At 38.4% G+C, this 27,091-nt stretch overlaps 2 protein-coding genes and 2 non-coding genes across 10 annotated transcripts in view; 3 read left to right on the top strand and 1 right to left on the bottom strand.

The window, feature by feature from the left end:
• The window catches only part of CSPP1 (centrosome and spindle pole associated protein 1), a 161,164-nt gene that overhangs the window by 122,947 nt on the left and 11,126 nt on the right, over positions 1-27,091 (bottom strand). For 4 of the 7 annotated variants that reach the window (XM_064588253.1, XM_064588252.1, XM_064588248.1 and 1 more), the window contains exon 3: positions 17,770-17,881. In XM_064588253.1, coding sequence (XP_064444323.1) covers positions 17,770-17,881 — 112 coding nt within the window. The remainder of the gene's footprint in view (positions 1-17,769; positions 17,882-27,091) is intronic. The other 3 variants (XM_064588251.1, XM_064588249.1, XM_064588254.1) reach the window with 1 other exon arrangement.
• Positions 3,307-3,950, top strand: LOC123859005 (coiled-coil-helix-coiled-coil-helix domain-containing protein 2-like). The gene has a single exon (XM_045896447.1). It carries the CDS (start codon positions 3,365-3,367, stop codon positions 3,824-3,826), a length of 462 nt encoding a protein of 153 aa, XP_045752403.1. The 5' UTR covers positions 3,307-3,364; the 3' UTR covers positions 3,827-3,950.
• Positions 9,463-9,588, top strand: LOC123860718 (small nucleolar RNA SNORA31). The gene has a single exon (XR_006794833.1). It is a non-coding gene; the product is annotated as a small nucleolar RNA SNORA31 (small nucleolar RNA).
• Positions 19,783-19,917, top strand: LOC123860729 (U11 spliceosomal RNA). The gene has a single exon (XR_006794843.1). It is a non-coding gene; the product is annotated as a U11 spliceosomal RNA (small nuclear RNA).

Raw genomic sequence — 27,091 nt, forward strand, 5'->3', positions numbered from 1 at the left:
GGAATGGCTCTGAATCGGTGAATAACTGCAGTAAGAAGTGAGTACAAGAGACTGATGTTGCGAATTTCAAAGATGTCGGGTTATAGGGAGGACAAGTAGTATGAAAGTCCCAAAAAAGAAATCCAACTCCAGATTAAATGAGGGAAGAATATATAGCACAGCATCTGGCACCACAGTCAGCACTCAATATAGGTTAGTTCGTAGTAGTAGCAATAGCAGAAAGAAAAGTGGACTTTAATCTTTTACTGACCTTTCAAACATCAGGATCCTTCTTGGTTTAAATGATCTTTATTGGTGGGGTGCCTGCGTGGCTGAGTCAGTTAAGCATCTGCCTTCAGCTCAGGTCATGATCCCAGGGTCCTGGGATTGAGTCCCACATTGGGCTCCCTGCTTAGCAGGGAGTCTGCATCTCCCTCTCCCTCTGCCCCTCTTTCCTTCCGCCTTCCCTGTGCGCTCTCTCTCAAATAAATAAAATCTTTAAAAAAAATAATCTTTATTGGCTTCTCTTGTCAAATGTATAAGGTATCAGTAAATCAAAGTTTTCTGGCAAATCCCAAAATACTTACTGATTTTGAGCACTTCCTACTGTGGAAAGCAAAGAACTTTCTCCCACAAGCCCAATTTTTTAAAAACTGAGGAATAATATACATACCAAAAAAGCACAATCTTAGGCATATTGCTCAATGAATTTGTACAAAAGTATGCACTATTGTAATAACTCAGATTTCTTTCCACCTCACAAGGCACACTTTTGCTCCTTCCCTATTAATGCCCCCTCCCAGAACTTACAAGTATTCAGACTTCTATTAATATGGATGCGTTGGAGCTGTTCTTGAATCTCAAATAAAAAGAATCATGAAATTTGTGATCTTTTTTACATTTTACTGCACTCAATATTACTTATGTGAGATTCAGCCACGTAGCTATATGCGGCAGTGGTTCATTCTTTTCAGTTTGTGTCTTCTTTCAGTGTATGAATACATCACAACTTTTTTAAATCCATCCTACAGTTAACAGACATTTCAGTGGTTTCCTGCTGTTTGGGAGGGTGGAGGGGAGCACTATTATGAACAAAATTCCATTGACATTCTTGTACATGTCTTTGGTGAACACGTGTATTTCTCTTGGCTATATTCCTAGGAGTGGAATTGTTGGGTCACTGGATAAGGTCACCGAGTTCAGTAGGTATTGCCAGTTTTTCAAAGTTGCACCGTTATCCATTCCTACAAGGAATGAATGAGTTCCAGTTAATTCAGTCTTGCCCACTCTTGGTATTGTAAATATTAGACATTGTACTTGTGTGCAATGGTGTCTCACTGTAGTTTCAATCTGTATTTCCTAACAACTAACGATGCTGAGCACCTTTGCAATGCATCTGGATTTCCCTCTTTTGAAAACAGCTATCCAAGTCTTTTGTCCATTTTCAGAATTGAATGGTCTTCTTACTGATACGTGAATTTTATACACACACATATACATACATATAAACATGTACATTTTATACATATACCTATGGCTGCCTTTTCCCATTGTTATGTATTGTGATGAATAGTTCTTTTTTAAGATTTTATTTATTTATTTGAGAGAGACAGAGAGAACACAAGCAGGGGGAGCAGGAGAGGGAGAAGCAGACAAGAAAACAATAGAGACCAATAAAGATAACTTTTTTTTTTTTTTTTTTAAGAGTTTATGAGACAGAGAGAGAGCACACGCACAGTGGGGAGAGGCAGAGGAAGAAGCAGACTCCCTACTCAGCAGGGAGCCCGATGTGGGACTTGATCCCAGGACCCTGGGATCATGACCTGAGCTGAAAGCAGACGCTTAACTGACTGAACCACCCAGGCGCCCCTGTGATGAATAGTTCTTAATTTTAATGAAGTCCATTTTATCAGACTTCTCTTTTATGATTAGCTATTTTCCGGTCTTATTTAAGACATCCTCATCTACCTCCAACATCTCAGACATTCTCCTATGTTTTCTCTTAAGCTATTTTATAGTGTTAAAATTTTACCTTTAGATCAGTAATCTCTCTTGAATTAATAATCATATGCAGTGTGAGGTACAGGTTTAAGTTTTTTTTTCTCTTCTCTAGTATGGATTCCTAACTTAACCAGCACCATTTACTGGAAAGACCATCTTTTTCTCCACTGAACTGCAGAGGCACCTATGTCATAAATCAGATATCTGTATATAGTGGGTTTGTTTCAATCCTCTCTATTCTGTCCCAGTGGTCTGTCTAACCTCATGCCAAAACTAAATAGTCTTAATTACTATAATTTCATACCAAGTCTTTATATATTACACTTTAAGTTTTCCAACTTTGTTTCCGACCTTTTCTTCAAAACTGTCATAGCTATCCAAGTTCTTTTTATTTCCTTATAAATCAGCTATCAAGAAGCCTCCTAGGACTGCACTGATCACCACGCACTCTGAAATGGTGCAGCAATCTTAAAGATCAATGGGAAAACTATGATTGTTCTGTGATCTTCATGAACTTTTGTCAAAAGAGTTAAAAAAAAACCTATTACTGGGGCACCTGGGTGGCTTGATGGTTAAGCGCCTGCCTTCAGCTCAGGTCATGATCCCGGGGTCCTGGGATCGATCCCTGTGTCAGGCCCCCTGCTCAGCAAGGAGCCTGCTTCTCCCTCTGCCTGCCGCTCCCTCCTGCTTGTGCTCGCTCTGTCAAATAAATAAAAAAATTCTTAAAAAAAAACCACTACCAACAACAAGAAAACCCTGTCAGTTATAAACATACAGGGAAATTAAGTAAAAGGAAATTAATAATTATTTAGTACACTAAAATTTAAAACATTAGAAACATTGAGAATTAAAATATTTTAATTCCTGGAAAAAAAACTTTTCAAGAGTCATTTGAACACTGCTTGCCTTGTTGTATACCTTACAATATGTCACAAGCATCTTTTCTATGCCTTGGCAATCTGATAATGTTGAGAGACTTCTAATCCATGAACAAAGAATGTCTCTCCCTATACTTGCACATTCTTTAATTTCTCTGACACATTTTGTAGTTTTCTGTGTATAAGTCTTACACACTTTGTTAAATACACTTTTAAGTACAGGTGACCCTTGAACAATGTGGGGGTGGGAGTGTCAACCCCCATGCCACTGAAAATCCACACATACCTTTTGATTTCCCAAAAAACTTAAACACTAATAGTCTACTTTTACCATAAGCCTAATGGATAACATAAACAATTGATTAGCACACATTTTACATACATATTACATACTGTATTCTAACAATAAACTAAGCTAAAGAAAATGTTACTTAAATCATAAGAAGCCGCTGGGGGTCTCTGCTGAATCTCAGACTTCTAGAGACTGAGCTGCTCTGCAAGTAACCATGCCCCGTGGAAGCCGGAGCCGCACCTCCGGCATGGCCCCTCCGGCCAGCCAGACACCTCAGATGAGAGCCGCGCCTAGACCAGTACCAGCAGCTCAGCCCCCAGCAGTGGCTCCACCATCTGCTGTTGGCTCACCTGCTGCTGCACCCCAGCAGCCAGGTCTCATAGCCCAAATGGCAACCACTGTAGCTGGCGTGGCTGTGGGCTCTGCTGTCGGGCACCGGATGGCCCATGCCGTCACTGGGGGCTTCGGTGGAGGAAGTAATGCTGAGCCTTCAAGGCCTGACATCACTTACCAGGAGTCTCAGGGAACCCAGCCAGCACACCAGCAGCAGCAGCAGCAGTCTGGCCCATGCCACTATGAGATGAAACAGTTTCTGAAGTGTGCCCAGAACCAGGGTGACCTGAAGCTTTGTGAAGGTTTCAGCAAGGTGCTGAAACAGTGCAGATGTACAAATTGATTAGCCTAATCAAGAAGTTCAAATTGAAGATATGGAAAATCATCTCTCATGACCAAGTTAATTTAGCATAAAAATATAATTAACAGTGAATATATAAAGTGTAAAACCACCAGTTAAACCTCTCCATCATTAGGGCGCCTGGGTGGCTCAGTTGGTTAAGCAACTGCCTTCGGCTCAGGTCATGATCCTGGAGTCCCGGGATCGAGTCCCGCATCGGGCTCCCTGCTCGGCGGGGGGTCTGCTTCTCCCTCTGACCCTCTTCCCTCTCATGCTCTCTCTCATTCTCTCTCTCAAATAAATAAATAAAATCTTTAAAAAAAAAAAAAAAAAAAAACCTCTCCATCATTAAATACAGCTTTGTCCAGATCTGGAATGAAAAAGGGTGTTCTCACTGTATAGAAATTGAGATGCTTTGAGTTTGGGGCTCGGCAGATGTTTGTGTGTCTCCTTAAATCACCTTTTGTGATATTCTCATTTGTGAATTAATGAGAATAAAGTGATTTTCTCCCCTCCAAAAAAATATCATAAGGAAAATACATTGATAGTACTTTACCGTATTTATCAATACTGTAAGTGTACATCATCTATTTACAAGATGAATCATATCAATATTGTCTTATATGATACAAAAACACTGTCAAAATTACATGTATTACTAACACCAGACATCAAAACTGAAAAGACAATGGGTGCCTGGCTGGTTCAGTCAGTAGACTGAAGACCCTCGACTCTTGATCTCGGTGTTGTTGAGTTCAAGCTCCACATTGGGTGCAGAGCTTACTTAAAAAAAAATAAAAATGAAATGAAAAGACAATGTCAAAAAGAAATTTACATTTACAGGTATAATGACTCATGTATTGATAATGAAGCAGCAACATGATTGCTTTATAGTAGCCTAGTATAATCGATACAAATGTTTCCTGATAGCCTAACCTATACACTAATGAATGGTTATAAAATTTTTATAGCATAAAGTATTACAGTCATATCCATAATACAGTATTGGAAACACTGTCACATTGCTTTAAAAACCACTTACCTGTGATGATAGGATGACAGTTTCTCCAATTACAAGAGAAGCATACTGTATGATAATGTAATTCTTTGAAAGCAAAGTTATAAAACATAGGAAACCTAATTAATTTTAGATTAAACATCACTCACCTTATGCCTACACAAGGATAGGCTATCCATTTCCATAGAAGTCTTGCATACAATGTTCTATGCAATGAATATTTAGGCAATAAAAATGACACAAAAATACACAGTTCTTGCCATAGACTTATTAGACTTTCACACTAAGACACATGCATACACAGTAGACAACTTCAACTACTGTACAGCACGATAGTTATTTACTATTCACTAAGTGGAAGTGATCACCATAAAGGTCTTTATCCTTGTCATCTTCACAATGAGTAGACTGAGGAGGAGGAAAAGGAGGGGTTGGTCTTGCTGTCTCAGGGGTGGCAGAAGGAGAGAAAGAGGGGGGCGGCCAGGACAGGCTGGTACACTCAGTATACCTTTATGGATACACACTGTAATTTGACTGTTGTTTTTTCATTTCTCTAAAAATGTTTCTATACCCTACCAATCCTTCTTCCACCGTGTCCTTTAACTTCAGTGCTCATAACACAGAAGAGCCTATGTTGTGAAAGAAGTTAAAAGCAGTCTTGAATAACTGAAACACTTCTGCCAGATTGTCAGATGTCAATTTGTTTTCTGGCATTGCTCTTCTAGGTCTTCCTCATCATCTGGCACTGGTTCAGAAGTACTCACCTCCATCAATCCAGCTTCTGTTAATTCCTCTGGTATGGTATCTATTAGCTCTTGAATTTCTCCAAGATTCTTATCTTGAAACTGTTCACCGACCACTTTTTTTTTTTGCCATATCCACAATCTCTTTCATGAGTTCCTTGACTGGCTCTACAATAAATCCTATGAAGTCATGCACATCATCTGGACACAGTTTTCTCCAGCAGGAATTTATTGATGCAGGCCTAATGGCTTTCATGGCTTTTCCTATAAAAATGATGAGCTCTTCAATCCTTCCAGACTTTTATGGTGTTCTCCCTATCAGGGTTCTCTTCCATAGTGTTGATAGTCTACCTCTGTAATGAGCCATAAAGGTCCATATAACCCCCTAGTTTAGAGGCTGAATAAAAGATGTGTTTGGGGGCAAGCAGACTACCTCAACATCTTCAGTGTTGAACTCAAGGGGTTCTGGGTAGTCAGGGGCATTGTCCAGTATCAACAGATATTGATATTAGGGACAAAGCATCACTGGAATCAATGCAGAAAAAAAGTTCTCATTGTTCAGCCCTTTTTGCATAACCAGAAGACTGGTAAGCTGGTATTTATTTTTTCCCCTCAAGACTCAGACATCAGCAGTTTTATAGATAAGGGCAGTCCTGATCATAAACCCAACTGCATTTGCACAAAACAGTAGAGCTTAGCCCCTCCTGCCTTAAATCCTGGTGCTCGCTTCTCTTCCTACTAATACGTGTCCTTTGTGGAATTTCTCCTGGAAATAGGGCACCTTCATCTGCATTAAAACCTGTTCAGACAGATACTCTTTCTCCTCAATGATTTTCTTAATGGCATCTGAGAATTAGTCTGCTGCCTCTCCATCAGCAGGAGCTGCTTCCCCTGCTATCTTGACATTGTTTAAGACAAACCTCTTTCCAAAATTATCAAACCATCCCTTGCTGGCATTAAACTCTCCATCTTTAGATTCTTCATCTTCCTTTTGCTTCAAGTTGTCACATAATAACTTTGCTTTTCCTCAAATCATAGTACAGTCTATAGGTATGCCTTTCTTATAGCAATCCTGCACCCACATAAAAGTTCCATTTTCAATACAACATAAAAAGGTATTCACAAATTGCAAAGTTTTTGCACCTGCTGGTGTAGCACAGCAATGGCTTCATGAATTTCCTTCTTCTTTTTCACAGTGATCCTTACACAGGATTCACTTATCTTGAAATGGTGGGCCAACCACAGCTGTAGACCTTAATCTACATATCAAGCAATTCAATTTTTTATTGTAATAGAACTTTTCTCTGCTTCTTGGGAGCACTCCCAGCACCAGTAGTGGCACTTTGTATGGATCCCAGGGTGTAACCCAAAGTTTACATTATTGCACTAAAGACAATGAAAAACACGAGAATCCAGAGAGATCACTTTTTACTGCAATACACCATTTACTGGAAATGAACTGCCCTCTCAGAGATGATTAGCATCATATGGACTTTATTTATTTAATCTCTACATCCAACGTATGTATGGATAAATTAAATAAATTTATTTAATCTCTATATCCAGCTCAAACTCACAAGCCCGAGATGGACAGTCACATGCTCTTCCGACTGAGCCAGTCAGGCACGCCAGCACCACATGTTTTTTTAAGTGGATACCTGCAACAATTGAGCTCACTACAATAGCAACATGAGGTGGCTATGAAATTATTACAGTAGTACAGTATGAAGTTAATTTTATGCAGTTAAAATTTAATAGTGCATCTTTACATTTATCTACATTTCTCACGAATGCAAATGGTAACACGCACAGTATAGTCTGTTTGGAGTGTAAGTTTTGACAATTTTTAACTTTTAAAAGATTCGTATACACTTTATGGTGGTAAATGATAAAACAGACTAATACCCACATACATTTTATACATTCACAGTACTCTTTTTTAAAAGATTTATTTTAGAGAGAATGAGCAAGTGCATGCACAATCAGAGGGAGGGACAGAGAAAATCCTCAGACTCCCTGCTGAGCAGGGAGCCCCACCCAGGGCTCGATCCCAGGGCCCTGATGTCATGACCTGAGCCAAAAATCAAGAGTCAGATGCTCAACTGAACTGAGGCACCCAGGCACCCTGATACACCTTTCTTAAATTTTTTTCAAAATTTCTAGGCTACACAGCTCATCTATGAAATTTTTCCAATTGTCAAAAATTTCCAAAAATATTTCTAATACATGTATTGAAAAAAGTCCACGTATAACTAGACCCCCAGTTCAAGCCCATGTTGTTCAAGGATCAACTATATTTTATTCTATTTGTTGCTATTGTGAATTAAGTATTTTCAGATTGTTCATTGCTAACATATAGAAACACAACTTTTTTTTTTTTTTTTTTTAAAGATTTTATTTATTTGAGAGAGAGAGACACAGCAAGAGAGGGAACACAAGCAGGGGGAGTGGGAGAGGGAGAAGCAGGCCTCCCACCGAGCAGGAGCCTGATGTGGGACTCGATCCTGAGACTCCAGGATCATGACCTGAGCCAAAGGCAGTCACTTAACCAACTGAGCCACCCATGTGCCCTATCCTGGAAGATATTTTTAATAATTGACATGATACAGCCAGTATATATAACATTTTTTCAAATATACATACTTCTAACCCAACAAGACCTGAGCCAAAGGCAGATGCTTAATGACTGAGCCACTCAGGTGCCCCTATTTTTCTCTTTCTTAGAGAAGTTAAGTATTTTCCCTTAGGTTGAGCATTATTACTTTGACTTTAATGCTTTATATCCTGGAAGATATATATATATATTTTAAAGATTTTATTTATTTATTTGAGAGAGCGAGTGAGAGAGAGTGCATGAGAAGGGGTAAGGTCAGAGGGAGAGGCAGACTTCCCACTGAGGAGGGAGCCTGATGTGGGACTCGATCCTGAGACTCCAGGATCATGACCTGAGCCAAAGGCAGTCACTTAACCAACTGAGCCACCCATGTGCCCTATCCTGGAAGATATTTTTAATAATTGACATGATACAGCCAGTATATATAACATTTTTTCAAATATACATACTTCTAACCCAACATCCATAGATTATCTGCACTGCTTTTGAAATACAGTATCTGGCTTAAATGGTGAAGATAGGAGCATTGCTTTGTTTTGAGTTTTATCAAAATTTTTTTCTATTGAAGAAATAAAATTTGCACATGCAAATGATTATAAAGTGTACAGAACAGGGACCCCCAGGGTGGCTCGGTCGGTTGGGTGTCTTGACTCTTGATTTCGGCTCAGGTCATGATCTCAAAGAGTCTTGGGATTGAGCCCCGTGAAGGGCTCCGAGCCCAGCAGGAAGTCTGCTTCTCTCCCTCTCTCTCTTCCCCTTCTGCCCCTCCCCTGCTCATGCTCTCTCTCTTTCTCTAAAATAAATAAATCTTTAAAAAAAAGAAAGTACAGGGGTGCCTGGGTGGCTCAGTTGGTTGAGCATCTGCCTTTGGCTCGGGGCATGATCTCAGGGTCCTGGGATTGAGCCCCACATCGGGCTCTCTGCTCAGTGGCACGTCTGCTTCTCCCTCTTCCTCTGCCTCTGTGATCTCCCTTTCTTTCTCTCTCTCTCAAATAAATAAATAAAATCTTAAAAAAAATTAAAAAAAGTACAGAGCAGTATAATATGAAAATTTGTGACCCTCCCAACTCTGTCCTCCAGTCTCTCTTCTTAGGCTGTATCTTGTATATAATTTCATGGTTAGATGGTGCATATGTGTATATATACTCCTTTCTTCTTTTTCTATGTCTGGTAGCATAGATCCTGTTCTGTATTTGAAAATACTAGTTTTGTGATTTATAGTATAGGGACATGACCATACCTTTTGAGATTAAAAAGCAATGGAATGCATCTGTTTGACCTGGAGCAGTTCCTGTATGCTGCTAAGGTTTTCATTACAGATGCAAGAAAAAAGTGTCCTTGTCCTTTCTGTCTGTCTGTGGCAGCCATGATTGAATGGGGGAATACAGAGGGGAAACATGGAGAGAGAATTTTTGCAACTCAGAAATAACTTGTAAACACTGAAGAGCCTGTTATACTCCAAAAAAGAAACTGAAATTTTAGTTAAAAAAGGTAACCTAGACCTGGGCATAAAACTGTATTAACCAGCCTTTATCTCTTGGTGTAAAGAAAGTTCATTGTATACCAAACTGGTACTTGCAGTGGGTTATGGAAGGTGTCAGATAGCATTTACTATGTTATATTGAAATTATATGCTTGCTTGTTTACTGTCTAGATGCTGTTCCTTTGGGCAAAGACTTATATACCTGTTTATCTCCCCAAGACCAGCAAAGTACCTGGCATATGGGTGGTGCTCAGTAAATGTTAAATGAAGAGTTACTAAGTCAGTATGTATCTTGGAAGAGAGGTTGGCTTTTAAATGTGGCAATGTTGAAATTTATTTTAAAAAACTAAATTCATAGTAAGAAGAAATCCATTAAGAAATTTAATATTTTCAGTAAGTTATTTAATAAAATTTCATGAATTAAAAATTAAACAATTTTCTGTCAAATATGGTCTCATTAATAAGAAGAAAAAGATGTTAGGTTAACCTTAGATAAATCTTCAGATCCAGCAATTAATATGTCACTGTATTGTCAGTGTTCTTCAGAGAACCACTAGGATGTGTAAGTAAATACATATAATACATAAATACATATAAATATATATAGAGAGAGAGAAATAATTAAGGAGTTGGCTTGTGATTATGGAGGCTGAAAAGTCTAATATCTGTAAGGTAAGCTGTGAGGCTGGTTACCCTGGGGAGAGCTGATGTTGCTGTTCTAAGTCTGAAGATTGTTGGCAGAATTCCTTCTTGCTTGGGAAAGGTCAGTCTTCGTTAAGGCCTTCCACTGGTTGGATGAGGCCTACTCACATTATGGAGGGCAGGTTGCTTTATTTAAAGTCTGCCAATTTAAATGTTTATCTCACCCAAAAACCACTCTCACAGAAACATCCATAGTAATGTTTGACCAAATATCTGGGCACCATGGCCCAGCCAAGTAGACACCTAAAATTAGCCATCATAGTCACTACTGAATTCTTTTATTGACTTTCTTTACAAGTGGCATAGAAATAATGTTAAAAATTAAATGCAAGCAGGATTTCACATAACTGTTAGCACTAATAAATCTTTAGTGTTTGCTGAGTTGTCTAATATTGCAAGTGTGTTATGTGAACAAGTTAGCTCTTGGACAAAATTGATAAATTCCTAGAAAGACCCAAATTACTGAAATTGATTGAAGAAGAAATGGAAAATCTAAATGGACCTATAACACGTAAAGAAATTGAAGTCTTCATTAAAAATCTTTCACAAAGAAAAGCCCAGGCCTGGATGGCTTCATTGATGAAATCTACCAAATGTTTAAAGAAGCAATAATACCATTCCTTTATAAACTTGAAATAAAAGAGAAAGGCACACTTCCCAACACATACTGTGAGGCTAGTATTATCCTAATATCAAGGCCAGATGAAGTTTTCACAAGAATAGTACATAGTAATGTGTCTTATGAATATAGATGCAGAAATCCTAAACAAAATATTAACAGATTGAAACGAACAACATATAAAATTATTATACACTCTGGCCAAGTGGGCTTTATCATAGATGCAAGTTTTTGTCTTAATATCTCAAAATTAATATATACTGGATTAATAGAATTAAGGACAGAAAGCACATGATTATCTCAAGAGTTGGAGAAAAAGCATTTGACCAAATCCAACACCGATTTATGAAAAAAACTGTCAACAGACGTGGAATAGAAGAGATCTTTTGATTCTGAAGAAGGGCATCTGTGAAAAACATACAGTCAACATCACACTTAACAGGTTATGACTGCAAAGCTTTCCTTCTAAGAGCAGGAACAAAATAAGGATGTGTACTGTTAACACTTCATTCAACTTTGTGCTGAGGGTTCTATCTAGCCGGTGCAGTGAAAGAAAACAAGAAATAAAAGGCACCAAAGTTAGAAGTAAAATTGTCCTTGTTTGCAGATGGCATGATTCTGTTTGGAGAAAATCCTAAGGAATCCACAAAAAAACCAATAGAAATAATGAGCTTATTAGCAAGTTCACAGAATATGAGATCAATAAACAAGTTGTATTTCGGGGCGCCTGGGTGGCTCAGTCGTTAAGTGTCTGCCTTCGGCTCAGGTCATGATCCCAGGGTCCTGGGATCGAGCCCCGCATCGGGGTCCCTGGTCTGCAGGAGGCCTGCTTCTCCCTCTCCCACTTCCCCCTGCTTGTATTCCCTCTCTCGCTGTGTCTCTCTCTGTCAAATAAATAAAATCTTTAAATAAATAATTAATTTATGAGAAAGATGGTATTTAACTGAGGTACATAGACCTATAAATTAATGAAAGCATTTCTCAACAATAATGGTTATTAAATACAATAAGGAGTTAGTAAAAGTCGAATAATTTCTTTTAATTAAAAAAATCACTGGGCACCTGGGTGGCTCAGTTGGTTAAGCGACTGCCTTCGGCTCAGGTCATGATCCTGGAGTCCCTGGATCGAGTCCCGCATCGGGCTCCCTGCTCGGCAGGGAGTCTGCTTCTCCCTCTGACCCTCCCCCCTCTCATGTGCTCTCTATCTCATTCTCTCTCAAATAAATAAATAAAATCTTTAAAAAAAAAAAATCACTAATATGCCTAGAAATGGTGTAGAAAGAAAATATCATTTGCTTCCACAGATCATTTTCAGCTGACTCCCATATTTCATTAAACCTGAGTTATTCTAACAAATTCCTTACTAAGGATATCATGTCATCAGCTTATATAGACTAAACCATGTACATGCCATGTAAAATAAAGAACTTCACTAGCCTTTGTCCTGTTTCCGGGGAGGTAACTTCTAAATCCTTGGAATATTCCGAGTGATAGAAGGCTCTCTGTTATTCATTGTAGGTCCCTGGGACCCATACACAATAGTTTATACTAATATACTAACTCATGGTGAGCTCCTATATAGTTTATGCTTAAGAGATAACATAGATGGGAGCTGGTCACACCAGAAAGACCACACCAGAAAGATGGGACTAGAGGGTTAGACCTTTGAGCCATTTGACATCAGCCAGACCTCAAGGGAAAGTTGGGAGTCTGGAGACTGAGTGACATGACCAGTGAAATCTCAATAAAAGCTCTGGACACTGAAACTCAGGGGAGCATGCTGGCTGGCAATAGTACTGATGTTCCAGGAGAGGAGAGTGACATATCCCTGAGGCTGACAGAAGCTTCACATGTGGACCACTCCCAGACCACACCCTATCTATCTCCCCTGTTGGTTAGTTCTAATTTGTAGCTTGTGCTACAACAGAACTGTAATCATGAAGTATAGCACTTTCTTGAGTTCTGTAAGTCATTCTAGTGATTACTAAACTCGACAGAGTAGTGGAAACCCCCATATTTGTAGCCAGAATAGAGGATGGCTTGTGGACTCCAAAACTAGCTGCTGATGTCCAAAGTAAGAGAAGCCTTGTGGAGGACTATGCCCTTAATCTGTGAAGTTTGGTTCAACCCTGGGTAGTTGGTGTCAGAAATCATTGTAATGCTCCTCAAATACTTCTGTGAGAGGTACAGAATGAGAATGGAAGAATAACATGGATAAGCATTACCCATAAATATTACCACTAACAAATGAATTTACAAAAATCATAAAAATGCAGTGGGATTCATGATAGCTGCATCATGAGCTATCAACAGATTTTCACTGGCTAAATGAATATTGTCAGTTTTATATTATTGATAACTATTATGCTTAATTACTTATTCAAAGTATGATATCAAAGACCTTAATTCAAAATATAATTTCCAAACTGGACCTTTTTTAGACCAGTTTGCTTCATAAGTCCTGTAAGAAACCACATGAGAAAAATCTCCAAAAGAACAAAGAAAGAAAAAAAGAAAAGAAAGAAAGAAAAAGAAAATTCTCTAATGCCAAATTATTTTACATTTTTCCCATTGTGACAAACTACATATTTGGCCTAATTTCTTTCTAGTTTTATTGAGAAATAATTGACATAAATCACTGTATGACTTTAAGGCACACAGCTTGATTGTTTGATTTATACATACTGTGGAATAATTACCACAATAGGTTCTGCTAACATCCATCTTCTTGTATAGATACAATAATTAGGCAAGAAAAAAAGAAAAACATTTTCCTTCTCATGAAAACTCTTAGAACTTACTCTCAACAAATTTCTTATACATCACACAGCAATGTTAGCTGTAATCATCATGTTATACGTTATTTCCCTAATATGTATGTATATATGTATTTATTTATTTTTAAGCCCTGTACTTATTACAACTGGAAACTTAGACCTTTTGACCACCTTCCTCTAATTCCCCTGCCCCTATCCTTCACCTTTGTTAACCACAAGTCTGATCTCTTTTTCTGAGTTTGGTTTTATTTTCTGTTTAAATTCCACATGTGAGATCATGCAGTATCTGTCTTTCTCTGACTTACTTCACTGGGCAATAATGCCTTCAACTCACCAATAGTGTGCAAGCAAAGGTTCCATGACAGCATTTGTTATCTCTGTCTTTTTGATGATGGCCATTCTAACAGGCATGAGGTGATCTCTTTGTAGTTTTAATTTGCACTTCCCTAATGACTAGTGATGTTGAGCATCTTTTCTTATACATCTGGTCTAATTTTAAGGCCACAATTATTCAAGCAAGTCAGTAACTGAATGCTGATAAGTTTTTATAAAATCAAACTATGTATTATTCTTTAGTAAGATTCAATGCACATCAAAAATAATTATTGTTTCAGTTCACTATAGAACAACCATTCTATGGTTGTTTTTAATTCTATTAAAAACATTCTATTAAATTCTACATACCCAACAGAATAGTTATTTTTGCAATGGGGACCTTCATTCATTCAGAACATCTTCCTTAAACACTAAAGTGACAGGCACTGTGCTAGGCAGCAAATACACAATAGCAGGCAAGCTGGCATACCATTGCAGTACAAGAGACAGTTGAGTAAGTTCAAAACTACACTTTACAGAGAGAATCAATGCAACAGAAGCACAAGAGGACAAAACATAAATAACTAACACAATCTGGGAAAATCAATAAAAGGATAAAATTATCATACGGTAAACAAGAATACATTGAAGGAGTTGAGCAAGACTAACGTGATCCTATTTGTTTTTCTGAAAAGATAATGAAGGGCAGTGCAGAGACTTAGTGGGGGGTGGGGGGGCTAGACCATAAAACAAAAAGAACACTAGAAAAAAAAATCAGAGACAGCACAGGCCTGCATAAAATAATGTTTGTGGGATTAGAGAAAAATAAACTGATTTTTAAATTTAAGCAGTAGAATCAACTGAACTTATGTAATTACTTGCTATGGGAGGCAAAGAAGGGAGTCAAAGATGACTAGGCAAACACCTCACCGGAGTACCAGAAAGTTTGAGAAGAGTAAAGGTAATCTTGCATATGTTAATTCTGAGCCCATGACATCCAAGTATCGACGTCCAATAGGACATTAGATATATGGGTCCGAAGTTCAATAAAAAAAATTTTTTAATTTTAAAAAATCAGGATCGGAATACAGATTTAGAGGTCATGAACACACCGATGGTATATAAAGCCTCTGAGTGGACAAGGTCAGTCAGGGAATATATGAAATGAAAAGGCCTAAGACACTGCCCGAAAGAACACCAATTAAGGAATAAGCAGAGGTCACTGTCTTTAAACTAGACTTTAAACTCTCCATCATTTGTGTATGTAATAAAGAATAATTCTTAAATTCTTAGTAGAATTTAATAGAATAGAAACAGAGAGCTTAAATAACCTGTGCCAGGTCACAAAGGCATGACATGTACAATCCAGAGCAAGCTGTAACCCAGAATTTCAAAGTGATTCTAACCTTACTGCATCAGAGAATCTACTATTAAACTTTTTAAAAAATTATCTCTTACAGGGCACCTGGGTGGCTCAGTTGGTTAAGCAACTGCCTTCGGGTCAGGTCATGATCCTGGAGTCCCGGGATCGAGTCCCACATCGGGCTCCCTGCTCAGCAGGGAGTCTGCTTCTCCCTCTGACCCTCCCCCTTCTCATGTGCTCTCTCTCTCAAATAAATAAATAAAATCTTTAAAAAAAAAAAAATTATCTCTTACAATAATCAAAATTTCAATTCATAAAAATTTAGGGCTAGAAGATAACCCAACTTTTTTTATGTTACAGATAAGGAAATTGGGGTCCTTAGAGATAAAGGAGCTTTTCCAAAATATAATACTAAAAATTTAAAAAGAGCCTGGGGGTGCCTGGGTGGCTCAGTCGCCTGGGCATCTGATTCTTGATTTCGGCTCAGGTTATGACCTCAGGGTCCTGGGATCGAGCCCCGCATCAGGCTCCCTGCTCTGCAGGAAGGCTGCTTCTCCCTCTCCCACTCCCCCTGCTTGTGTTCCCTCTCTCGCTGTCTCTCTCTGTCAAATAAATTAAAAAATTTTAAAATCTACAAAGACCTAAATGTGAGACCTGAAACCATAAACTCCGAAAAGGAAACAGGCAATAATCTCTTTGACATCGGTCCTACTGTCATTTTTCTATATAGGTCTCCTAAAGCAAGAAAACAAAAGCAAAAACAAAATACTGTGACTACACTAAAATAAAAAGTTTTTGTACGATGAAGGAAACCATCAACAAAACAACAAGACAACCCACTGAGCGGGAGAAGATATTTATAAACAATTCATCCAGTAAGGGGTTTAATATCAAAAATACATAAAGAACTTATACAACACCAAAAAAAAAAAAAAACCACCACATAACACAGTTAAAAAATGGGAAGACAGGAAGAGACATTTTTCCAAAGAAGACATAAAGATGACTAACAGACACATAAAAAGATGTTCATCACCATTAATCAGCAGAGAAATGCAAATCAAAACCATATTTATATCTGTCAGAATGGCTACAATCAAAAACATAAGGAACAACAAGTGAAGAAAAAGCATGTGGAGAAAATCATGTGGAGAAAAAGGAACCCTTGTGCACTATTGGTGGGAATGTAAATTGGTTTAGCCACCCCAGAAAACAGCATGGAGTTGGCTCAAAAAATTAAAAATAAATATAACATATGACCCAGTAATTTCACCACTGGTTATTTAACCAAAAAAAATATTATTTTGAAAAGATATATCACCCCTAAGTTCACTGCAATATTATTTACAATAACAAGATATGGAAGCAACCCAGTGTCCATCAATAGCAAACATATAAAGAAGATATGGTTACATATATGGAATGGAATATTACTCAGCCATAATAAAAGAGTAAGATCCTGCCACTTGCAACAACATGGATGGATCTAAAGGTTATTCTGGTAAGTGAAATAAGTCAGAGAAAGACAAATACCATACAGATTTCCCTTACATGTGAATCTAAAAAACAAAACAAACAGAAAAGAAACCAGACTCAAATACAGCAAACTGAACTGGTGGTTGCCAGAGGCGAAGTGAATAAGGGGGACGGGTGAAATAGATAAAAATCCAAACTTCCAGTTAAAAATAAGTCACAAAGATGAAAAATATAGTATACGGAATAGAGTCAGTAATACTGCAATATTGTTGTATGATGACCACACTTATCGTGGTAAGCCATGACTAATGTATAGAATTGTTGAATCAATATGTTGTACACCTGAAATTAATATAACACTGTATGTTATTTATACTTCATAAAAAAATTTCTACATATTTTCATAACCATAATCAAAAACTCAGTATAGCTGCAATATTAACTTCTGTACAATTCTAATATAGTAATAATTAAAACATTCACTAAATAGCATTTTGTATCCTCTAAGCATCTCTGATTTTTAAATAAACATCCACATTTTTATTCAATTAACACATTTTCCCTCTCACACACAAATCCATTCAAATTTTTCAATTAATTTTTACTTATGTTGTATATACTTACTGCCATGATTTCCATAAATTATAAGGGAATATCATTTAAAATGGGTAGATTCTTCTCAGTATGCATTATATTTCCTTTGCAGACAGTATAGTCATATGTAAGATTCCAGATATCAAAGAGTTACTGCGATTCCAAAGAAACCTTTTTTTCTGACAATACAGAACTCTTTCACAACGGCCTGCTAAGAATACTTTAAAATCAATTTAGCATACCTAATGACATACCTAAAGAACTCCTGGTCTGTTGACTGTTTGGTGGTATGTTTTCCTTAGCCATGGAGATTAACATTTTACTGTTTTCAGAAAGCTTCTCTGATGCCTTTCCCTGAAAGAAACATTGTATTTACAAAAGTAAGGGGGGGGTGGAATCTACAAAATACACACTCTATCCCAATAATTAAATTGGGATTTACAACAAAATTACACAATACGTCATAGAAGAAATTTAAGTGTTAGGTTTGAGGAATTAACCAAAAGTATTTAACAGTGTAATAAATGTAATAAATTTTAATTAAGTATTAGAATTCATATATCAACAAATATTCACTGAGTTCCTACTACATAGTATCCCAGGCACTGGAAACACAAATGAAAAAAACATATGAGAATCTCTGCCATCATGGAATTCAAACTACTGAGGGGACAAGCGATAAACATACTATGTAATTAGACTGCAATACATAGACAGTAATTGGTAATGTCTATTGGGAAAAAAATGGAGCATGGTAAGAAGGGCCATAAATGATGCAGGAGGGACTGAAAGACCTCACTGAGCAGTGATACTTGAATTAGGACTTAAAGATCATGATATATGTATAATTTAATATTAGAAATAATAATAAAATTATATTTAAAACTATGTAATAACCCTTTTTAAACACCGTAAGCTACTTGTAAGTGGAGAGTGGTTAAAACCACAGACTTTGGGGCTGGACACATGATGGTTCCAATCATGAAGCCACCACTGTTTGTACCTGGATGAATTACTTAACCCCTTTGAGCTTTACTTTCTTGATCTGTAAAACAAAAATATTCCACGTACTTAACAGAGACATTATGATTAAATAAGATAATACATGTAAAGTCCTTGACACAACTCCTTGACCAGAGCAGCTATTATGGAACGAAGAAGGCAATACAGTACATTGGTTAAGAGAGCAAGCATTACAGTCAGGATATCAGGAATCAAAGCCTACTTCTATTAACTCTGTGACCTTAGTCTCATTACTTAACTTCCCCATACCTCAGTTTACTCATTTAGAAAATGAGCATAACAACAGTATTTATCTCACAGATTCACATGAATCATAAATGTAACCTCTTAAGACTAAGCCTCATCCATGAAAGGAAAAAACTTGCAACAAAGAATACTCTATCCAGCAAGGCTATCATTTAGAATTGAAGGAAAGAAAGAGATTTCCAAACAAAAATTAAAGAAATTCATCACCACTAAACCAGCCTTACAAGAAATGTTAAAGGGGATTCTTTGAGTGGAAAGGAAAGACCACAGCAGAAATAAGAAAAGTAGGAAAGGAAAAACTTTCACAGCTACATATTAACATAGTAAAATAGAATAATCCCTTATAAAACCAGTATAGAGGTTAAAGCACAAAAGAAGCAAAATCAAATATATCTATAGGGGCGCCTGGGTGGCTCAACTGGTTAAGTGTTATGCTCAGGTTATGATTCCAGGGCTCCTTACTCGGCGGGGAGCCTGCTTCACCCCTATCCCTCTGCCACTCCCCCTGCTTGTGCTCTCTCCCACTCTCTCTAAAATAAATAAATAAGATCTTTTAAAAATATATTATCTATAAAAATCAGTAATGGGATTCACAAAAATAAAAGGATGTAAAATATGACACCATATACCTAAAACGTGGGGTACAAGGGAGTAAAAATTTAGTGCTTTACAATGAGTTCAAACTTAAACAACCATTAACTTAACAGACTGCTATATGCATAAGATGTTATATACAAACCTAATGGTAACCACAAATCAAAAACCAGTAATAGATATAAAGAAAAGAGAAAGGAATACAAGACTATCACTAGAGAAAGCCCATCATACCACAAGAGAGCAAGACAAGAAAGAAACAAAGAACTATAAAAACAATTAACAAAATGGCAGTAAGTACATACCTATTAATAAATACTTTCAGTGTAAATGGACTAAATGCTCCAAAAAAGGATATAAGGTGACTAAGTGGATAAAAAAGCAAGACACACAAAAAAGGGCTGTATCATGAATGGCACATGTAGGGCAGCTGCATTGCTCTTCCTGTGGAAATGACATCAAGAGATTTCAGAATCATCAATTTTTTGGTACCTGAGCAGCTGGTGATCATTGGTCCTGGTGCCCCATTAAAGGAAAAAAGGGGGGGGCAAGATATAAGATATATACTGCCTACAAGGGACTCATTTCAGACCTAAAGACCTATGAAGATTGAGAGTGAAGGGACAGGGGAAGAAGAGCAAGATGGTGAAGGAGTAGGAGACCTCAATTTCATCTGGTCCCAGGAATTCAGCTAGTTATCAAACCATTTAGAACACCTACGAACTCAACAGAAATCGAAGAAAAAAGAACAGCAGCAATTCTCTGAAGAGAAAAGCGACCACTTTCTGGAAGGTAGGACGTGTGGAGAAGCGAATCAGAGGTGATATTCAGGAAGATAGACGGTGGGGGAGGGGGCCTCCATCAGTTGCTACCAGCAAGTGATAGAGCAGCGGAGCACAAAATTGGAAATTTCAGAAGTCTGCTCCACTGAGGGACGTTGCTCCGCTGGCTAAGCGGTGGGGGAGGGGGGGACCCTCGCTGGGACAGTGTGGTCTCAGGACCCTCAGGGCCACAGAAAGACGGGCGTGCCTGAGTGTGACAGAGCTCCCAGGTATCGGAGCAGGGAAGCCAGCTGCAGAGACAGAGCCGAGGAGTGGGTTCTCAACTCGGGTATGCCATAAACCGTGATCCATGGCATGGTCGGGCCACTGTTCAAGCAGGGACCCAACAAGTAGCAGATCCTCCCCCAGGAGGAGCGACACAGGAACCCGATGTAGGAATCTCCTTGGTTTGGAGACTCCAAACGGGGTCATGTGCCAGAGATAGAAATGCTCGGTCACAGGCCAGGTGAGCACGGAGTCCAGCCAGAGTCCAGGGAGACAGGAGTGATTGCTTTTCTCTGAGGGCTCACTGAGGAGTGGGGCCCCGAGTTCTCGGCTCCTCCAGGCTAGAGACTGGGAGGCCGCCATTTTCACTCTCATCCTACAAAGCTGTACGGAAAGCTTGCAGGGAACAAAGGCTCCTGAGAGCAAACCCAAGCAGATTACCTAGCCCACCCCCGGCAAGAGTGGGGAAATTCCGCCTCAGGCAAAGGCATTTGAGAATCACTGCAATAGGTCCCTCCCCCAGAAGATCAGCAAGAACATCCAGCCAAGACCAAGTTTACCGATCAATGAAAACAACAAAACCCCAACCCTAGAGGAATACAGCACATAGGATTCATGGCTTTTTTCCCATGATGCTTCAGTCTTTCGAAGTTAATTTTTTAAATTTTCTTTATTCTTTTTTTGGTTTTTTTTAGTTGAATTTTTCTTCCCTTTTTCAACCAACATCTTATCAATTCCTTTCTTAAAATTTTTAATTTTCATTGTTATATTCATATTTTACCCCTTCATTGTATTTAACTTTATTTTTTGTATATATGTAAGTTTTTATTTAACATTTTGGGCTACAGTTTATTCTAACTGTACCCAAAATGTACCCAAAATCTAGTGTATGACATTGTCCTAGTCTCCCGTCTGATCACATTCTTTTTTTTTTAAATTTTTTTGTTTTTTTCAACCAACTTATCATCACTTCCTTTTCTAAATCTTTTTTTTTTTTTAAGATTTTATTTATTTATTTGACAGAGAGACAGAGAGAGAGAGAACAAGTAGGCAGAGAGGCAGGCAGAGGGAGAGGGAAAAGCAGGCTCCCTGCCGAGCAGGGAGCCCAATGCGGGGCTCGATCCCAGGACCCTGGGATTATGACCTGAGCCAAAGGCAGCCGCTTAACTGACTGAGCCACCCAGGCGCCCTCTAAATCTTTTTTAATTTTCATCTTTACAGTCATATTCCATCCCTTCATTGTATTTACCCTTATCTATCTATCTATCTATATATAAGTTTTTCTTTAAAATTTTGGGAAGCAATTTCTTCTAACGGGCCAAAATCCACCCAAAACCTAGTGTGTGGCTCTGTTCTATTCACCAGCCTGATCATATTCTTCCCCCCCTTCTGTTCCCCCAGTTTCAGGTCTCCTCAGATTTGTTTAGTGTATATTTTTCTGGGGTCACTGTTACCCTGTTGGCATTTTGTTCTCTCATTTAGCTATTCTCCTCTGGACAAAATGACAAGACGGAAAAACTCACCTCAAAAAAAAAAAGAACAAGAGGCAGTACCAACTGCCAGGGAACTGATCAATATGGACATTAGTAAGATGTCAGAAATAGAGTTCAGAATGACGACTATAAAGATACTAGCTGGCTTGAAAAAAACAGAAAATACTAGAGAATCACTTTCTGGAGAAATGAACTAAAATCTAAGCAAGTCGAAATCAAAAATGGAGGCTCTAACTGCTAGGATAAATGATGCAGAAGAGAGAATCAGTGAGTGATATAGAAGACCAAATGATGGAAAATAAAGAAGCTGAGAAAAAGAGAGATAAACAACTACTGGATCATGAGGGCAGAATTCGAGAGATAAGCGATACCATAAGACGAAACAACATTAGAATAATTGGGATCCCAGAAGAAGAAAAAAGAGAGGGGGGGGGCAGAAGGTATACTGGAGCAAATTATAGCAGAGAACGTTCCTAATTTGGGGAAGGAAACAGGCATCAAAATCCAGGAGGCACAGAGAACCCCCCTCAAAATCAATAAAAATAGGTCAACACCCCAACATCTAATAGTAAAACTCACAAGTCTCAAAGGCAAAGAGAAAATCCTGAAAGCAGCTCGGGACAAGAAGTCTGTAACCTACAACAGCAGAAACATTAGATTGGTAGTAGACCTAGCCACAGAGACCTGGCAGGCCAGAAAGGACTGGCATGATATATTCAGAGCACTAAACGAGAAAAATATGCAGCCAAGAATACTATATATCCAGCTAGGCTGTCACTGAAAAGAGGAGAGATAAAAAGCTTCCAGGACACACAAAAACTAAAGGAATTTGCGAACACCAAACCAGACCTACGAGAAATATTGGAAGGGGTCCTCTAAGCAAAGAACAAACCCAAAAGTAACATAGACAAGAAAGGAACAGAGAAAATCTATGGTAACAGTCACCTTACAGGCAATACAATGGCACTAAATTCATCTCTTTCAATAGTTACCCTGAATGTAAAGGGCTAAATGCCCCAATCAAAAGACACAGGGTATCAGACTGGATAAAAAAAAACAAACAAACAAAAACAAGACCCATCGATATGCTGTCTGCAAGAGACTCATTTTATTTTTTTATTTTTATTTTGTTATTTGAGAGAGAGAGAAAGCACATACAGAGGGAGAGTGAGAGGGAGAAGCAGACTCCCCACTTATCGGAGAGCCTGATGCGGAGCTCGATCCCAGGACCCTGAGATCATGACCTGAGCCAAAGGCAGATGCCCAACTGACTGAGCCACCCAGGTGCCTCTGCAAGAGACTCATTTTAGACCTAAAGATACCTCCAGATTGAAAGTGAACGGGTGGAAAACCATTTACCATGCTAATGGACACCAAAAGAAAGCTGGGGTGGCAATCCTTATATCAGACAAATTAGATTTTAAACAAAAGAATGTAATAAGAGATGAGGAAGGACACTACATCCTACTTAAAGGGTCTATCCATCAAGAAGATCTAACAACTGTAAATATTTATGCCCCTAACATGGGAGCAGCCAATTATATAAGCCAATTAATAACAAAATCTAAGAAACACAAGGACAATAATACAATAATAGTAGGGGACTTTAACACCCCCCTCACTGAAATGGACAGATCATCTAAACAAAAGATCAACAAGGAAATAAAGACTTTCAATGACACAATGGACCAGATGGACTTCACAGATATATTCAGAACATTCCATCCCAAAGCAACAGAATACACATTCTTCTCTAGTGCCCATGGATAGATCACATCCTGGGTCACAAATCAGGTCTCAACCAGTACCAAAAGACTGGGACCATTCCCTGCATATTTTCGGACCACAATGCTTTGAAACTAGAACTCAGTCGCAAGAGGAAAGTCAGAAAGAACTCAAATACATGGAGGCTAAAGAGCATCCTGCTAAAGAATGAATGGGTCAACCAGGAAATTAAAGAATTAAAAAAAATTCATGGAAACAAATGAAAATGAAAAAACAACTGTTCAAAATCTTTGGGATGCAGCAAATGTGGTCCTAAGAGGAAAGTATATAGCAATACAAGCCTTTCTCAAGAAACAAGAAAGGTCTCCAATACACAACCTAACCCTACACCTAAAGGAGTTGGAGAAAGAACAACAAATAAAGCCTAAACCCAGCAGGAGACGAAAAATAAAGATCAGAGCAGAAATCAATGAAATAGAAACCAAAAGAACAGTAGAACAGATCAACGAAACTAGGAGCTGGTTCTTTGAAAGAATTAACAAGATTGATAAACCCCTGGCCAGACTTATCAAAAAAAAAAAAAGAGAAATGACCCAAATAAATAAAATCATGAATGAAAGAGGAGAGATCACAACCAACACAAAGCAATACAAACTACTATAAGAACATATTATGAGCAACTATATTACAACAAATTAGGCAATCTGGAAGAAATGGATGTATTTCCTAGAGATATACAAACTATCAAAACTGAACCAGGAAGAAATAGAAAACCTGAACAGACCTATAACCACTAAGGAAATTGAAGCAGTCATCAAATATCTCCTAACAAACAAGAGCCCAGGGCCAGATGGCTTCCCAGGGGAATTCTACCAAACATTTCAAGAATACCTATTCTTCTGAAACTGTTCCAAAAAACTGAAATGGAAGGAAAACTTCCAAACTCATTTTATGAGGCATTATCTTGATCCCAAAACCAGACAAAGACCCCATCAAAAAGGAGAACTACAGACCAATATCCCTGATGAACATGGATGCAAAAATTCTCACCAAAACCCTAGCCAATAGGATCCAACAGTACATTGAAAGGATTATTCACCACGACCAAGTGAGATTTATTCCTGGGCTGCAAGGGCGGTTCAACATCTGCAAATCAACCAATGTGATACAATACATTAATAAAAAAAAAAAAGAACAAGAACCATATGATCCTCTCAATAGATGCAGAAAAAACATGTGACATCGATTAAAACTTTTCACAGTGCAGGGATAGAGGGTACATACCTCAATATCATAAAAGCCATCTATGAAAAACCCACAGGGAATATCATTCTCAATGGGGAAAAACTGAGAGCTTTCCCCCTAAGGTCAGGAACACGTCAGGGATGTCCACTATCACCACTGCTATTCAACATAATATTAGAAGTCCTAGGCACAGCAATCAGACAACAAAAAGAAATAAAAGGCATCCAAATTGGCAAAGAAGAAGTCAAACTCTCACTCTTTGCAGATGATATGATACTTTATGTGGAAAACCCAGAAGACTGCACCCCAAAACTGCTAGAACTCATACAGGAACTCAGTCGAGTGGCAGGATATAAATCAATGCACACAAATCAGTGGCATTCCTATACACCAACAACAAGACAGAAGAAAGAGAAATTAAGGAGTCGATCCCATTTACAATTGCACCCAAAACCATGAGATACCTAGGAATAAACCTAACCAAAGAGGCAAAGGATCTGTACTCAGAAAACTATAAAATACTCATGAAAGAAATTGAGGAAGACATAAAGAAATGGAAAAACCTTCCATGCTCATGGACTGGAAGAACAAATATTGTGAAAATGTCAATGCTACCTAGAGCAATCTACACATTTAATGCAATCCCTATCAAAATACCATCACCTTTTTTCAAAGAAATTGAACAAATAATCCTAAAATTTGTATGGAACCAGAAAAGACCCCGATTAGCCAGAGGAATGTTGAAAAAGAAAAGCAAAGCTGGTGGCATCACAATTCCGGACTTCAAGCTCTATTACAAAGCTGTCATCATCAAAACAGTATGGTACTGGCACAAAAACAGACACATAGATCAATGGAACAGAACAGAGAGCCCAGAAATGGACCCTCAACTCTATGACCAACTAATCTTCGACAAAGCAGGAAAGAATGTCCAATGGAAAAAAGACAGTCTCTTCAACAAATAGTGTTGGGAAAACTGGACAGCCACATGGAGAGGAATGAAACTGGACCATTTCCTTACACCACATAGAAAAATAGACTCAAAATGGATGAAAGACCTAAATGTGAGACAGGAATCCATCAAAATCCTAGAGGAGAACACAGGCAGCAACCTCTTCGACCTCAGCCACAGCAACTTCTTTCTAGAAACATCGCCAAAGGCAAGGGAAGCAAGGGCAAAAATGAACTATTGGGACTTCATCAAGATAAAAAGCTTTTGCACAGCAAAGGAAACCATCAATAAAACCAAAAGACAACCGACAGAATGGGAGAAGATATTTGCAAATGACATATCAGATAAAGGGCTAGTATCCAAAATCTATTGAGAACTTATCAAACTCAACACCCAAAGAACAAATGATCCAATCAAGAAATGGGCAGAAGACATGAACAGACATTTTTCCAAAGAAGACATCCAAATGGCCAACAGACACATGAAAAAGTGCTCAACATCGCCAACAGGGAAATCCAAATCAAAACCTCAATGAGGTACCACCTCACACCAGTCAGAATGGCTAAAATGAACAAAGCAGGAGACGACAGATGTTGGAGAGGATGCGGAGGAAGGGGAACCCTCCTACACTGTTGGTAGGAATGCAAGCTGGTGCAGCCACTCTGGAAAACAGTATGGAGGTTCCTCAAAAAGTTGAAAATAGAGCTACCCTATGACCCAGCAATTGCACTACTGGGTATTTAACCCAAAGATACAAATGTAGTGATCCGAAGGGGCACATGCACCCCGATCTTTATAGCAGCAATGTCCACAATAGCCAAACTATGGAAAGAGCCTAGATGTCCATCAACAGATGAATGGATAAAGATTATGTGATATACGTGTACATACACACACACACACACACACACACACAATGGAGTATTATGCAGCCATCAAAAAATGAAGTCTTGCCATCTGCAATGACGTGGATGGAACTAGAGGGTATTATGCTAAGTGAAATAAGTCAATCAGAGAAAGATAAGTATCATATGATCTCACTGATATGAGGATCTTGAGAACAAGACAGGACCATAGGGAAAGGGAGGGAAAAATGAAACAAGATGAAACCTGAGAGGGAGACAAACCATAAGAGACTCTTAATCTCAGGAAACAAACTGAGGGCTGCTGGAGTAGAGGGGGTGGGAGGGATGGGGTGGCTGGGTGATGGACACTGGGGAGGGTATGTACTATGATGAGC

This window comes from Mirounga angustirostris, unplaced genomic scaffold, assembly GCF_029215605.1.
Source record: "Mirounga angustirostris isolate CCGP_5_RB_7025 unplaced genomic scaffold, mMirAng1.0.hap1 SCAF_4, whole genome shotgun sequence".
Classification (NCBI taxonomy): domain Eukaryota; kingdom Metazoa; phylum Chordata; class Mammalia; order Carnivora; family Phocidae; genus Mirounga; species Mirounga angustirostris.

Coding starts and splice junctions, on each gene's coding strand:
- LOC123859005 (XM_045896447.1), top strand. CDS start 3,365: ATGCCCCGTGGAAGCCGGAGCCGCACCTCCGGCATGGCCCCTCCGGCC.